Source organism: Alosa pseudoharengus, unplaced genomic scaffold, assembly GCF_046254945.1.
Source record: "Alosa pseudoharengus isolate Yale_2024_CS ecotype anadromous, Long Island Sound unplaced genomic scaffold, YU_APseudo_1.1 YU_APseudo_1.1_scf_15, whole genome shotgun sequence".
Lineage (NCBI taxonomy): Eukaryota > Metazoa > Chordata > Actinopteri > Clupeiformes > Clupeidae > Alosa > Alosa pseudoharengus.
In genome coordinates, this window is record NW_027468620.1 from 34,405,978 (window position 1) to 34,418,477 (window position 12,500).

General features: G+C 46.0%; 2 protein-coding genes across 6 annotated transcripts in view; both read right to left on the reverse strand.

Moving 5' to 3' along the window:
* Positions 1-8,997, reverse strand: part of ubtd1a (ubiquitin domain containing 1a) — a 15,294-nt gene extending 6,297 nt beyond the window's left edge. The window contains exons 1-2 of one of the 2 annotated variants that reach the window (XM_076286285.1): positions 8,851-8,997; positions 7,936-8,087 (exon numbers count right to left, since the gene is read on the reverse strand). In XM_076286285.1, the coding sequence (XP_076142400.1) occupies positions 7,936-8,014 (79 nt within the window). In that variant the 5' untranslated portion in view covers positions 8,015-8,087; positions 8,851-8,997. Of the gene's footprint in view, positions 1-2,152; positions 2,603-7,935; positions 8,088-8,850 lie in introns of those variants that run through there. The other variant, XM_076286286.1, reaches the window with a different exon arrangement.
* A 2,138-nt stretch (positions 8,998-11,135) lies between these two features.
* zdhhc16a (zDHHC palmitoyltransferase 16a) overlaps positions 11,136-12,500 on the reverse strand; it is a 13,573-nt gene continuing 12,208 nt past the window's right edge. For all 4 annotated transcript variants that reach the window (XM_076286291.1, XM_076286290.1, XM_076286288.1 and 1 more), the window contains 2 exons: positions 12,388-12,458; positions 11,136-11,832 (listed from right to left, as the gene is read on the reverse strand). In XM_076286291.1, the coding sequence (XP_076142406.1) occupies positions 11,730-11,832; positions 12,388-12,458 (174 nt within the window). In that variant the 3' untranslated portion in view covers positions 11,136-11,729. The remainder of the gene's footprint in view (positions 11,833-12,387; positions 12,459-12,500) is intronic.

The following is a 12,500-nucleotide window of genomic DNA, read 5'->3' on the forward strand; positions in this document are numbered from 1 at the left end:
TAGGTTGAGGTGCTGACTCAAATTCACTGAGCACAAGGGCACACACACACACACACACACACACACACACACACACACACACACATACACACACACACACACACATTCATTTTCTCTGTGTGTGTAGACAACATTTGACTGTATGGTGCAACCGCCCACTTTACTGTCTATGACAATATAGACTCGTGAACTTGAACTTTGATATTCATGAACATCCCAAAACCCCATAAACACACACACACACACACACACACACACACACACACACACACACACCTCACATACACACACACATCTCACATACACACAATCATTCTTATGCACATCCTAACACACACATTAAAAATGGGCGTTTTACCTACATCCGTGTATATGTCTGTGTGTGTGTGTGTGTGGTGTGTGTGTGTGTGTGTGTGTGTGGGGGGGGGGGGGTCCTGTGAGCATTACAAGTGTGTGTGGGGGTCAATGTGCACTGATGGCATGTTACTAATGTCAGTGCATCTACGTGTGTGTGTGTGGGGGGGGGGGGGGGGGGCATCTACGTGTGTGTGTCAGAGATTTATTCTTCTCTGTCCTATCAAGGTCACAACACAAAGAAGAACAAATTCAGAGTAAAAACCTCCACTGACCATTTAGACTTCGGATTAGCTCAGTTCTCTGAACACACACACACACACACACACACACACACACACACACACACACACACAGATTATTTATAGACTTCTGGATTACCTCATGTCACCCAGCAACACATAACAGGATTTACCTTCCTGCCTTCCCAGAATGCATTGCCTTGAGGGATATGGGTAGTCAGACCAAACACAGGTGACAAACAAAAACACACACCTGTAGAATCACACACACACACACGCACACACACACACACCTGTAGAATCACACACACACACACACACACACACACACACCTGTAGAATCACACACACACACACACCTGTAGAATCACACACACACACACACACACACACACCTGTAGAATCACACACACACACACCTGTAGAATCACACACACACACCTGTAGAATCACACACACACACACCTGTAGAATCACACACACACACGCACACGCACACACACACACACACACGCACAGTGAAGTAGCTAAAAATTACAGCTAAAAATTACACACCACTGTAGCTAAAAATTACACACCACTGTGTGTGCATGCATGTGTATGTGCGTGCATGTGTTTGTGAGAGTGTGAGAGTGTATGGTGCATAAGTGTAGGTGTGTGTGTGTGTGTGTGTTTGTAACTGACATCTGTGTGGTGCATGAGTGTAGGTGTGTGTCTCTGCGAGTGAGTGAATATGTTTGTGTGTGTTTGTGTGTGTTTGTGTGTATGTGTGTGTGTGTGTGTGTGTGTGTGGGTGTTGAGATATGCTCCAATTCCCTTTGCTTACACTATCAACACCTCATGTCTAACCTCATAAATTCATAAATACTACTATGATGCCCACAACCACACACACACACCGACACCAACACCGACACACACACACACACACACACACACACACATAGCCCCAAATGTCTAGAAACTACCAACCTATGTATGCCCAAGGCTTCCCAACACTAACACAATGAGCTGGTACTGTGTCCTAGGTTCCCAACACTAACACAATGAGCTGGTACTGTGTCCTAGGTTCCCAACACTAACACAATGAGCTGGTACTGTGTCCTAGGTTCCCAACACTAACACAATGAGCTGGTACTGTGTCCTAGGTTCCCAACACTAACACAATGAGCTGGTACTGTGTCCTAGGTTCCCAACACTAACACAATGAGCTGGTACTGTGTCCTAGGTTCCCAACACTAACACAATGAGCTGGTACTGTGTCCTAGGTTCTCAATGGCAGAGAGTTATTCTGTGGGAGAGTCTTCCATGAAGAGACAAACAGAGATCGTGTCTGATGCCAGAGAAGGTGCTTGCAAGAGAATAAACCATTCAAAGTGTAATGTATACGTAACACACACACACACACACACACACACAAGCCTACACCAAACATACATATAGACCTGAAGAGAAATTAATTTCTAACACTACATAACACACACACACACACACACACACACACACACACACACACATACACACACACCTGCGGGAGCTCAAGAGGGGATACTCACGTTTTAGCACCACAGCAACAGAAGGGTGATAGTCTCTTGAGTTAGCGACGCCCATGACGACCGTATCCAAGCAGCTTGTGTTGCTGTGCCGGTGCTTACATCCGATTTCAAACAAACTAACAAAACACACACTCCTGTCCTGCAGGTCTCTCTCACACACACACACACACACACACAAACCTGACGGTGCCCTGCTGTCAGACACTCAGGTGCAGAGGCATCTTCCAGTGATGCAGAGAGGTGACGAACCCAGCTATCCTCACTGCAGCCGGCCTCTTAACACACACACACACACACACACACACTCTATCTCTCACCTCCTGCACTGACAAATAGAACACACACAGTCTTCTTTCATCGAACCACTTGCAAATTAAACATACATACCCTCCTCTGCTAACTGCTTGCAAATATAACACACACACACACACACACAGATTTCTCTACCTGACTGACAGACATAAGCCCTGCCCCTCTGGGTTTGATTCAGAAAACTAGGCTCCACCCACCCCTGGTTCCACAGACTGGCCCCGCCCCTGAGAGCTTTCTAATCCAATCAGGGCTATTTCCAGCTGGTTCTAATCCGACCCTCTGTCCAGGCCCCGGTCAGAAATAGCCTGGCCTGTCAAGGGCCCAGATGGGTCCAAAGCCACAAATACACACAACAGATTACATGAATTCCAGGTAGCCTCAAAGTGTGCGCACACACACACTCACACACTTAAACATACACTTGTTTGGGTTAGGGGCAGCAACAAAAAGCCACACCCAAACACGCCCACACACACTTGTCTGATGTGCAGGGACTCTCTCACACACATACACACACACAGTGCTTTGTGCATTGGGGTGATCATGCTGGAACTAAAAGGGGCTTCCCCACACTGTTCCCAAAAAGTTGGAAGCGTATAATGTGTTGGTATACTGAAGATTTCCCTTACTGAACCAACCCCAGAAAAACAACCTTACACACACACACACACACACACACACACACACACACACACACACACACACACACAGTGCCGTTATGTCCTTATACCTCCACCGGCATGGCATGACTGTCCACTGCACACAAAGCAACGTACACCTGGTCCATCCTGAAGGAGAATTCAGGACATTTGTCCACACAGATCTCTGTTTCTCGAGGACACCGAGTGCTGTCGGTACGGAAACAAACCGGTGTTCTGCCTAGCTCCAGTTGCTGCAGCTAACAGCAAGAGTAGCCAGGCAGCTACAGCGCTACACTCTGGGGGCATGAACATGGGGCAGCTACAGCGCTACACTCTGGGGGCATGAACATGGGGCAGCTACAGCGCTACACTCTGGGGGCATGAACATGGGGCAGCTACAGTGCTGCACTCTGGGGGCATGAACATGGGGCAGCTACAGCGCTACACTCTGGGGGCATGAACATGGGGCAGCTACAGTGCTACACTCTGGGGGCATGAACATGGGGCAGCTACAGTGCTACACTCTGGGGGCATGAACATGGGGCAGCTACACTCTGGGGGCATGAACATGATCTACAGTGCTACACTCTTGGGGCATTAACATGGGGCAGCTACACTCTGGGGGCATGTTCATGATCTACAGTGCTACACTCTGGGGGCATGTTCATGATCTACAGTGCTACACTCTGGGGGCATGTTCATGATCTACAGTGCTACACTCTTGGGGCATGAACATGGGGCAGCTACACTCTGGGAGCATGTTCATGATCTACAGTGCTACACTCTGGGGGCATGTTCATGATCTACAGTGCTACACTCTGGGGGCATGTTCACGATCTACAGTGCTACACTCTGGGGGCATGTTCATGATCTACAGTGCTACACTCTGAGATGGCGAGCCAGGCCAACATCGTCAAACGTCAGTGTCTGACCACACAAACTTGGGGTGGAGCTGCACAGGGGGGACCAAGTCCTTGGGGTGGAGTGGGAGACTAAATATTACCTGGAGATCTAAAGCTCCAGTGGCCCCATCCCAACAGGGGTGGGGTTGTTAATGCCCCCTCCCGACAGGGGGTGGGGTTGTTGGTGGCCTCTCCCAACAGGGGATGGGACTGTATATTATCCCTCCCAATAGGGGTGGGTTGTTGATGCCCTTCCCAACAGGGGGTGGGGTTGTTAATGCCCCCTCCCAATAGGAGGTGTGATTGTTGATTGCCCCTCCCAACAGGGGTGGGGTTGTTGATTGGAATGGAATGTGACCCACCTTAGCCTGATTCCTCTTCAGGGGGGAGACCGGGGCAGCGCAGCGCACTTCAGTTCATCTGCTATATGAGTTGGACAGGACCTCTCATGTTGACATTAGATTATTAGATTAGATGCAACTTTATTGTCATTGTGCAGAGTGCAAGTACAAAGACAACGAAATGCAGTTTGCGTCTAACCAGAAGTGCAAAAAAGCAGAAAAGGGCAATGTGATATACAGAGTATAGGCAGGTGGTGCATAGACAGGACAAGACATATAGTGCAGTGTAGACAGTAGTATACAGCTGATTTACAGAAGGTGTTTAGAGTAGTATACATTTAACATGTACTGTTATTTCAGTATATGAGTTGGAGAAGATCTCTGCTCTGTCATGTGCTGTTCATCTGCTATAGGAGTTGGAGAGGACCTCTGTCATGTGCTGTCTGGGCTATTCTACTGTAAACCTCTTTAATGACCAGCAACGTTACTGTTATTGTCTGAAAGGTGCCTCACAATTTAAGATGTTGTCTAGTATGCTACATTACTTTCTCAAGCATGGTGGAAACAACACACACACACACACACACACACACACACACACACACACACACACACACACACGGTGGAAACATCCTTTGGAAATGTAAACCAACTCAAGCAACAGTTCAACTGTTTCTTTCCTACCTAGTGGAGATCCTACTCTGAGTCCTTGAACAAAACACACACACACACACACACCTTATCTCTCAACTGCGGAATGTTCCAGCAGCATGGCATAAAACAGGAGAGCTGGAGAGAGCAACTTCCTTAGACATCTCTGCAGAAAGGCTACTGTTTTGCCACAGTTCATTCTTTTGATTTAATTAAACTAATATAATTAAAACTCTATTGCAATAGGACCACTTTACTTGGTGAGGTCATCATGCCTGATGGACACACCAGTCCTTCATCTGTTAGTCTTGCTTGACTGCCAGGGTTTCAAACAGTGGCGTAACAAACCAATGGTGGGCCCAAGTGCGAGAGCGTTACACGGGACCCATACTAACATTCTTTGGCCCAGGATGAATTAACTCTGATACATGCAATACACATTAAGGGTGACTTCAATTGTTTAATGCAAAAGGCCTGAGGCACCGAAGTAGTTTAGTAGTAACACACGACTACATAGTAGTAACACACGACTACATAGGATCCATTACATGTGAAAACATTAAAAATAATTTTATTAACAGCCTGCAGGCCAGGGTAATCTAATATTACTGCATTAACATCAACTCGCATGGAATTATGGGAACACTCAATGCGCTCAATGCACCTCTTCAACCCTCTGCTGAAACTGCAAGCGTAGATTGCTTGCTTATAAACTCACACTGCCCAGAAACAAAACTTAATGTAGCCTAACTTATTTAACCGTGCAGAAACCAAATAAAATCATTCATATGCATACAATCCCCAATATGCGTGAACTAGGCCATTAGAAAACTAATTCACGCCTTTATCACTAGCAGGTTAGACTACTGCAATGCACTTTTCACTGGTCTTCCCAAAAAACATCTAAAGAAATTGGCACTCATACAGAACTCTGCGGCTAGACTTTTAACTAAGACTAAGAAGAGAGAACACATCACCCCTGTGTTGGCTGAACTGCACTGGCTCCCTATTTCCTATAGAATTGATTTTAAGGTTATGTTAATTACTTACAAAGCTCTGAATGGCACAGCACCTTCATATATCTCTGAGCTTTTAATATCTTATCAACCACAAAGGAAACTTAGATCATCCAATTCTAATCTTTTAATCGTACCCAAAGTGCTCCACAAACAAAGTGGAGAAGCTGCTTTTATCCATTATGCCCCCAAACTATGGAACACCCTGCCTCTGTACATCAAGCAGGCGAGTTCAGTAAATATTTTTAAAAAAGATCTGAAAACATACCTGTACAGGAAAGCTTTTAGTTAACTCGTCTTATCCTGTAGACTACTTTTTCAGATTATTCTACATCTGCTGCTATTGGAGGGCGCAGCCAGCCAGAAGCAGATGGGCTCCCCCTATTAAGTCAGGTTCTGCTCAAGGTTTCTTCCTGGAATATGGGAGTTTTTCCTTGCCACAGTTGCCATATGGCGTGCTTGTGGGGGGTAAGAGGGTTAAGGCTGCCAGTCTTATGACATGTCATTTTCTATATTTTTGATATGTTGCTGAGTGGATCGATCATAAACGGCCCCAGCAATGAAGAAATGTGATTGATAATGACTGACTGACTATTATTTTGTTACATGCTTCAAATGTAAAGCACTTTGAGCTGCATTCTGTGTATGAAAGGTGCTATACAAATAAAGCTTATTATTATATTATTATTATAGAAGAAGGCCATTTTACGAGCCTTTCGTTGTGCAAAATCGTTAACGATGTTCCCAATATTTAATGCTCTGGCTCTGGTATTTTCAATGGACAGGATAGCTAATCCACTGAGCCTCTCCTGCCCCACGCTGCTCCTTAGGTAGGTCTTCATAAGTTTGAGTTTGGGAAAAGATCGCTCAGCTGTTGCCACAGTCACAGGCAATGTCAGAAACAACATGAGAGCAGTACACACTTCCCCGAATGTGGATGTTACACTGTCATAATCTACCACCAGCGTTTTGGCAAGTTGAAAAATAGATGACTTCTGTGAAATCTCTGCTTTAAAGCAAGACCTGAATGAGAGGAGTTTTGTTGGGAATGTCGGTGCAATGTCCCTGCTATAATGGTCTGACAAACGTCTTGCCTTTTCAAGCAGTTCATCATCACCTGCGAGTTGAAGGGTCATAGGACGTAAAGACTCAAACACATGACAAGTTTCCCGCATACTTGCAAATCTTTGGGAGAGCTGACTGATTATGATGTCCAGAGTTGCATTAAATACCTGCACTTTGAAGTATCTCTCTGCATCGGTCAAGCGCTCATCTTCCGATAGTTCGTCAAAGTGACGCTTCACTCTCCGTGCTCTAACATTTTTAAATGTACTCTGAACCCCCCATTTATTTGCGAGCGTCTGCGCTGTAGCCTTGGCCTGGTCAAAGGCACGCCGGTAGTCAGAAAAGACCTGTATAGAATTTTCCAGCAAATGCATTGCGGGGGTAGCGACGGGCCCCGGGAGGTCACGGGCCCTGGTGCGACTGCACTTGCTGCACCTACTATAGTTACGCCACTGGTTACACACACAGGACTCTCATCCTGTGATGGGGGGTGATGTATATGTGTGTGTGTGTGTGTGTGTGTGTGTGTGTGGGGGTGGGGGCTTGAATATAGTTCAGGAGAGGCCCAGTGCACAGGTTCGCGCGCGCTAATACACAACAACCTTGTTTATAACACATTAGGGGTCAGGGGTTTCTGATCTAAGACCCTGACAGGCAGCACGGGTGCGGACACGCCAGATTAGAGTGCGCGCTGTCACTCGGCCTAGCTCAGCTAATCTCTACGCGTGATCTCCCAAAAGCCTCTCAAACCCGCGAGCGACCGTGTGTAGCTGCCACGGCCACATCGGCAATAATTAGCAGCCCAGCAGCACGAGACCACCCTAGCTGTTTCCTCGCGCACCGCACCTCTCTCACCTCCACGCTTCTTGTTGCGCCTGCCGCCGTTCCTGCTCGCGCCCAGCGCGCGCCTCTGGGTCCCCACGCATCCTCCCATGGCGTGCGTGCGTGCGTGCAGGGCACGCTACTCCTCGTGGGCCATGATAAGAGTTGGCTACGTGAGAATGCACCTGCAGACAAACACAAACAGATCAAAAGCCGTTTCCACATCGCAGGTGCTTCTGATGCATTTCTCTTTCAGCAGTTTAATTAGCTCCTGCTGAATCATCCAATCACTGAGATGCAACAGCAACGCCGTCTACATTTAGCCTATAATTAAAACAATAAAAAAACTGAATCATTTGCACACGGAAAGCTCAATGTTATGATTACAAAATAGGCCTATTGTTTTAACCATATTGGTTTACATTGCTGCTAGTACATTAGCATGTGAAAGGTTTCATTGTTCATGCATAACAATAATTCAAAATTTAGTCAGAATGTATGTCAGAAGTAAAGTAACAGACGCGCAAAACAGATGTTATGCTGGTATGCTCCAGATTATAGAGTCGGAACTGAGTAGTTATTTTCGGGACATCATTATGTAATGGAACTCTAGCCCGCTGGATACGGTTCGGTTGCTCGCGGCGCTAACTCCGGGACAGACACACACACACGCTGCACTAATCTTCAGTGACGGGTCTAATCTTCGCGTCGCCAGCCGTCAGCAGACAAGCGCTGCAGGTAGCTCGCACGGCCACCGCGCACCGGACAGCTCGCCGGGCTGTGGCACAAACATCGGACCGTGTGTCCACTCCCAGGCGTGCACTGCCTTCATAGTCACTTTACTGCGTGCAATATGTAGTTTCTCCGTGCTCCTCATAGGAAACAGCAGTCTAAACATCATACCTCCTGCCAGAGTTAGCACATAGTGAAATGGTGCTGCGTACGTACCCGAACACGCCCCGGTATACCATCAGGCCAGTCGCCGGAGCAAGGAGAGTAGTGCTGAGCGAACGAAATGTGCAAGAATGAGTTTGCAATCGGCCCTGAGCTTCTTACTATGCGTGCTGCAGGTCCCGGCTACAGCTTCAGATTTTAAATCCCTTGGTTGATACTCAATGATACGCATGCGCGCAGCGGGACGTCGGGTCAGGGAATCTATCTGGTCACCTACGGGCACACGTGCCATGTCTGACAGCGGGCGCCTTTTGCTCTCGCGCACGTTGAACCGGCTGAAAGGGCAGTTGTGGGTGTAAACTACACAAACGTGGGAAGCGCGAGGCCAGACGACGACAGATCAAGAGACGACAATTGGATTCCCTACTATCTTAAGATGTGTTTTCCATCCCATAATAGTTGACTTCTGCTCTGAATGTAAAAAAAAAAAACTTGGAACTACTACTTGGAACTATTGGAACCCCCTAAAATGATAAATCTGACTAAATATCAATCTCTACTGCCTGCCATTGCAGTATACCCTTAAAAGGAATGTGTTAGAAAACAACACAAGTTGTGTTTTGTTTATGCATGTATTTTCACAAATATTTTTCACATCCAAAATCACACCGCACAACATGGTAGACATGTGTAACTAGCCAAGGCCTCTGCCCCAATCCTCCAGGTCTCAGCACACTTCAGCCAAATCCCACCTGTGTGTGTGTGTGATTGACATCTCTGATGCACTTGTGTGTGTGTCAGATGACAGACATTGGTTCTGGTTGGAATACAGTGACCTTCTGCCCTCTACTGGCAAGAGACTGGTAGTGTCAGTTCTTTTCATCGAAACTCTTAATGCATTTTTTAAAGGTGCTCTAAGACTAAGCGATGTTATGCGGTTTCTAAGCTAAAACATTTTCTTTCACATACAGCAAACATCACCTCACCATCCACTAGCTTCCTCTGGCCTAACTACACTGTAAAAAACACGGTCTCTGTGGACAGACCAGACTCCAAAAACGGCAACGAAAGCCTGGACCATAAAACCATAACAAACTGTTCCAGCCAATCACAGACAAGATGCGCGTTTAGGAGAGTTTCAATTGCATGGGAGGGAATAGCAAGCTAGCTCTCTGTTTTGGTTGAACATCAACAGAAGTGACGTTACCCAACATCGCTTAGAGCACCTTTAACTAGTTAGAAATGCACATAAAAAGACCCAACATCGCTTAGAGCACCTTTAACTAGTTAGAAATGCAACATCGCTTAGAGCACCTTTAACTAGTTAGAAATGCATATAAAAAGACCCAACATCGCTTAGAGCACCTTTAACTAGTTAGAAATGCATATAAAAAGACCCAACATCGCTTAGAGCACCTTTAACTAGTTAGAAATGCAACATCGCTTAGAGCACCTTTAACTAGTTAGAAATGCATATAAAAAGACCCAACATCGCTTAGAGCACCTTTAACTAGTTAGAAATGCATATAAAAAGACCCAACATCGCTTAGAGCACCTTTAACTAGTTAGAAATGCAACATCGCTTAGAGCACCTTTAACTAGTTAGAAATGCATATAAAAAGACCCAACATCGCTTAGAGCACCTTTAACTAGTTAGAAATGCATATAAAAAGACCCAACATCGCTTAGAGCACCTTTAACTAGTTAGAAATGCAACATCGCTTAGAGCACCTTTAACTAGTTAGAAATGCATATAAAAAGACCCAACATCGCTTAGAGCACCTTTAACTAGTTAGAAATGCATATAAAAAGACCCAACATCGCTTAGAGCACCTTTAACTAGTTAGAAATGCAACATCGCTTAGAGCACCTTTAACTAGTTAGAAATGCATATAAAAAGACCCAACATCGCTTAGAGCACCTTTAACTAGTTAGAAATGCATATAAAAAGACCCAACATCGCTTAGAGCACCTTTAACTAGTTAGAAATGCAACATCGCTTAGAGCACCTTTAACTAGTTAGAAATGCATATAAAAAGACCCAACATCGCTTAGAGCACCTTTAACTAGTTAGAAATGCATATAAAAAGACCCAACATCGCTTAGAGCACCTTTAACTAGTTAGAAATGCACATAAAAAGACTGTTTTTTTTCTTGGATAAATATTCAACTGTCAGTTTTGAGTACCCATGACTGCAATACGACTACTGTTGTGTCATTTTCATATCATCTGGGCCTGCCCAAGCTGGTGTGTGTGTGTGTGTGTGTGTGTGTGTGTGTGTAAGACTGAGAAGAGAGAGAGACTTGGTGTGAAGTATAAACTGATCTCATTGTGACTGTAAAAAAAGAATACGTTTAATAGTTTGAATAAAGTTAAAAAGCACGACACACATCCAGTACAGCCATGTGGACATTCTCCACAACTCCACTGTCCCTTAGCAGTCCCAACTGGAGAAAGGATCCAAAATGGCTGCCTGTACAGGGGCAGGTGGTTCAGTCAGTAGTAGATCCAAAATGGCCGCCTCTGTGAGACGCAGAGGTCTAGATCCAAAATGGCTGTCTGTACAGGGGCAGGTGGTTCAGTCAGTAGTAGATCCAAAATGGCCGCCTCTGTGGGACGCAGAGGTCTAGATCCACAATGGCGGCCTGAGCAGGAGTGGCTGGTCCAGTGGCTCTCAGCAGCATGCTGTCCCCATAGGCTGTCCCCCAGCCATCAGCCAAAGCACAGCAGTGCCCCACAACCACCAGGATGACCCCACAACCAACACCACGTGCATCACCGTGACAATATCACAGAGAGGGTCTCAGGGGTTTAGGATGAGCAGAACGGAATCAGAGCACTTAGTGCAGGACGGTGTGTGTGTGTGTGTGTGTGTGTGTGTGTGTGTGTGTGTGTGTGTGGGTGTGTGTGTGTGTGTGTGTGTGTGTGTGTGTCACACAGGAAGGGCTTCTTTTCTCTTGGGGTGGAAGTCCCACGTTAGGCCGTCTCCACAGGGGGGGTGACTAGAGGGCAGGAGAACCCGTGTCACCCAATGACTGTGGAGAGAGAGAGACAAAGTGTAAGGCAATGACACAGTGTATGTGTGTGTGTGTGTGTGTGTGTGTGTGTGTGTGTGTGTGTGTGTGTGTGTGTGAGAGTGTGTGTGAAAAATGTTAAAATACCAGCCATTAACTCTTTCAGTAGGTGGTTATAGCACAAAAATGGTTGTACTTATTTATGGTAGCCTTGGACATGTTCATAGACTCTGTGTTAGAGGATTGCAAATTGCTGGACAAGACAAAATCTAAGCAAATAGCCAAATACTGCTCTGTGTCAGCCATCATAGGCAGTCTGCATGTATGGAGAAGGCAGTGCCATCTCTACCCCTGATAATATGTATTTATCCACTGATTTAGCTGTAAAGCTGTAAGCACTTGCACAGTGTTTGTGTAGCTGTGTGAGACACAAATGAGCTCTTTATTAATATTTGGAATGCTGTGTTGTTGTAATCAGTATTGGGCATCCCAAATAAATGAATTAATGTGTGTGTGTGTGTGTGTACGTGTGTGTGTGTGTGTGTGTGTGTGTGCGTGCGTGCGATGCAATCTCACCTTCTCTTCTCGACACCTAAGAAGAGCTTCCAGTTGTTCAGGCGTCCATAATTGTAGGGGTTTTTGTAGACCTGTCGACACATAACACACACTGAAAAACTCACAACGTGTGT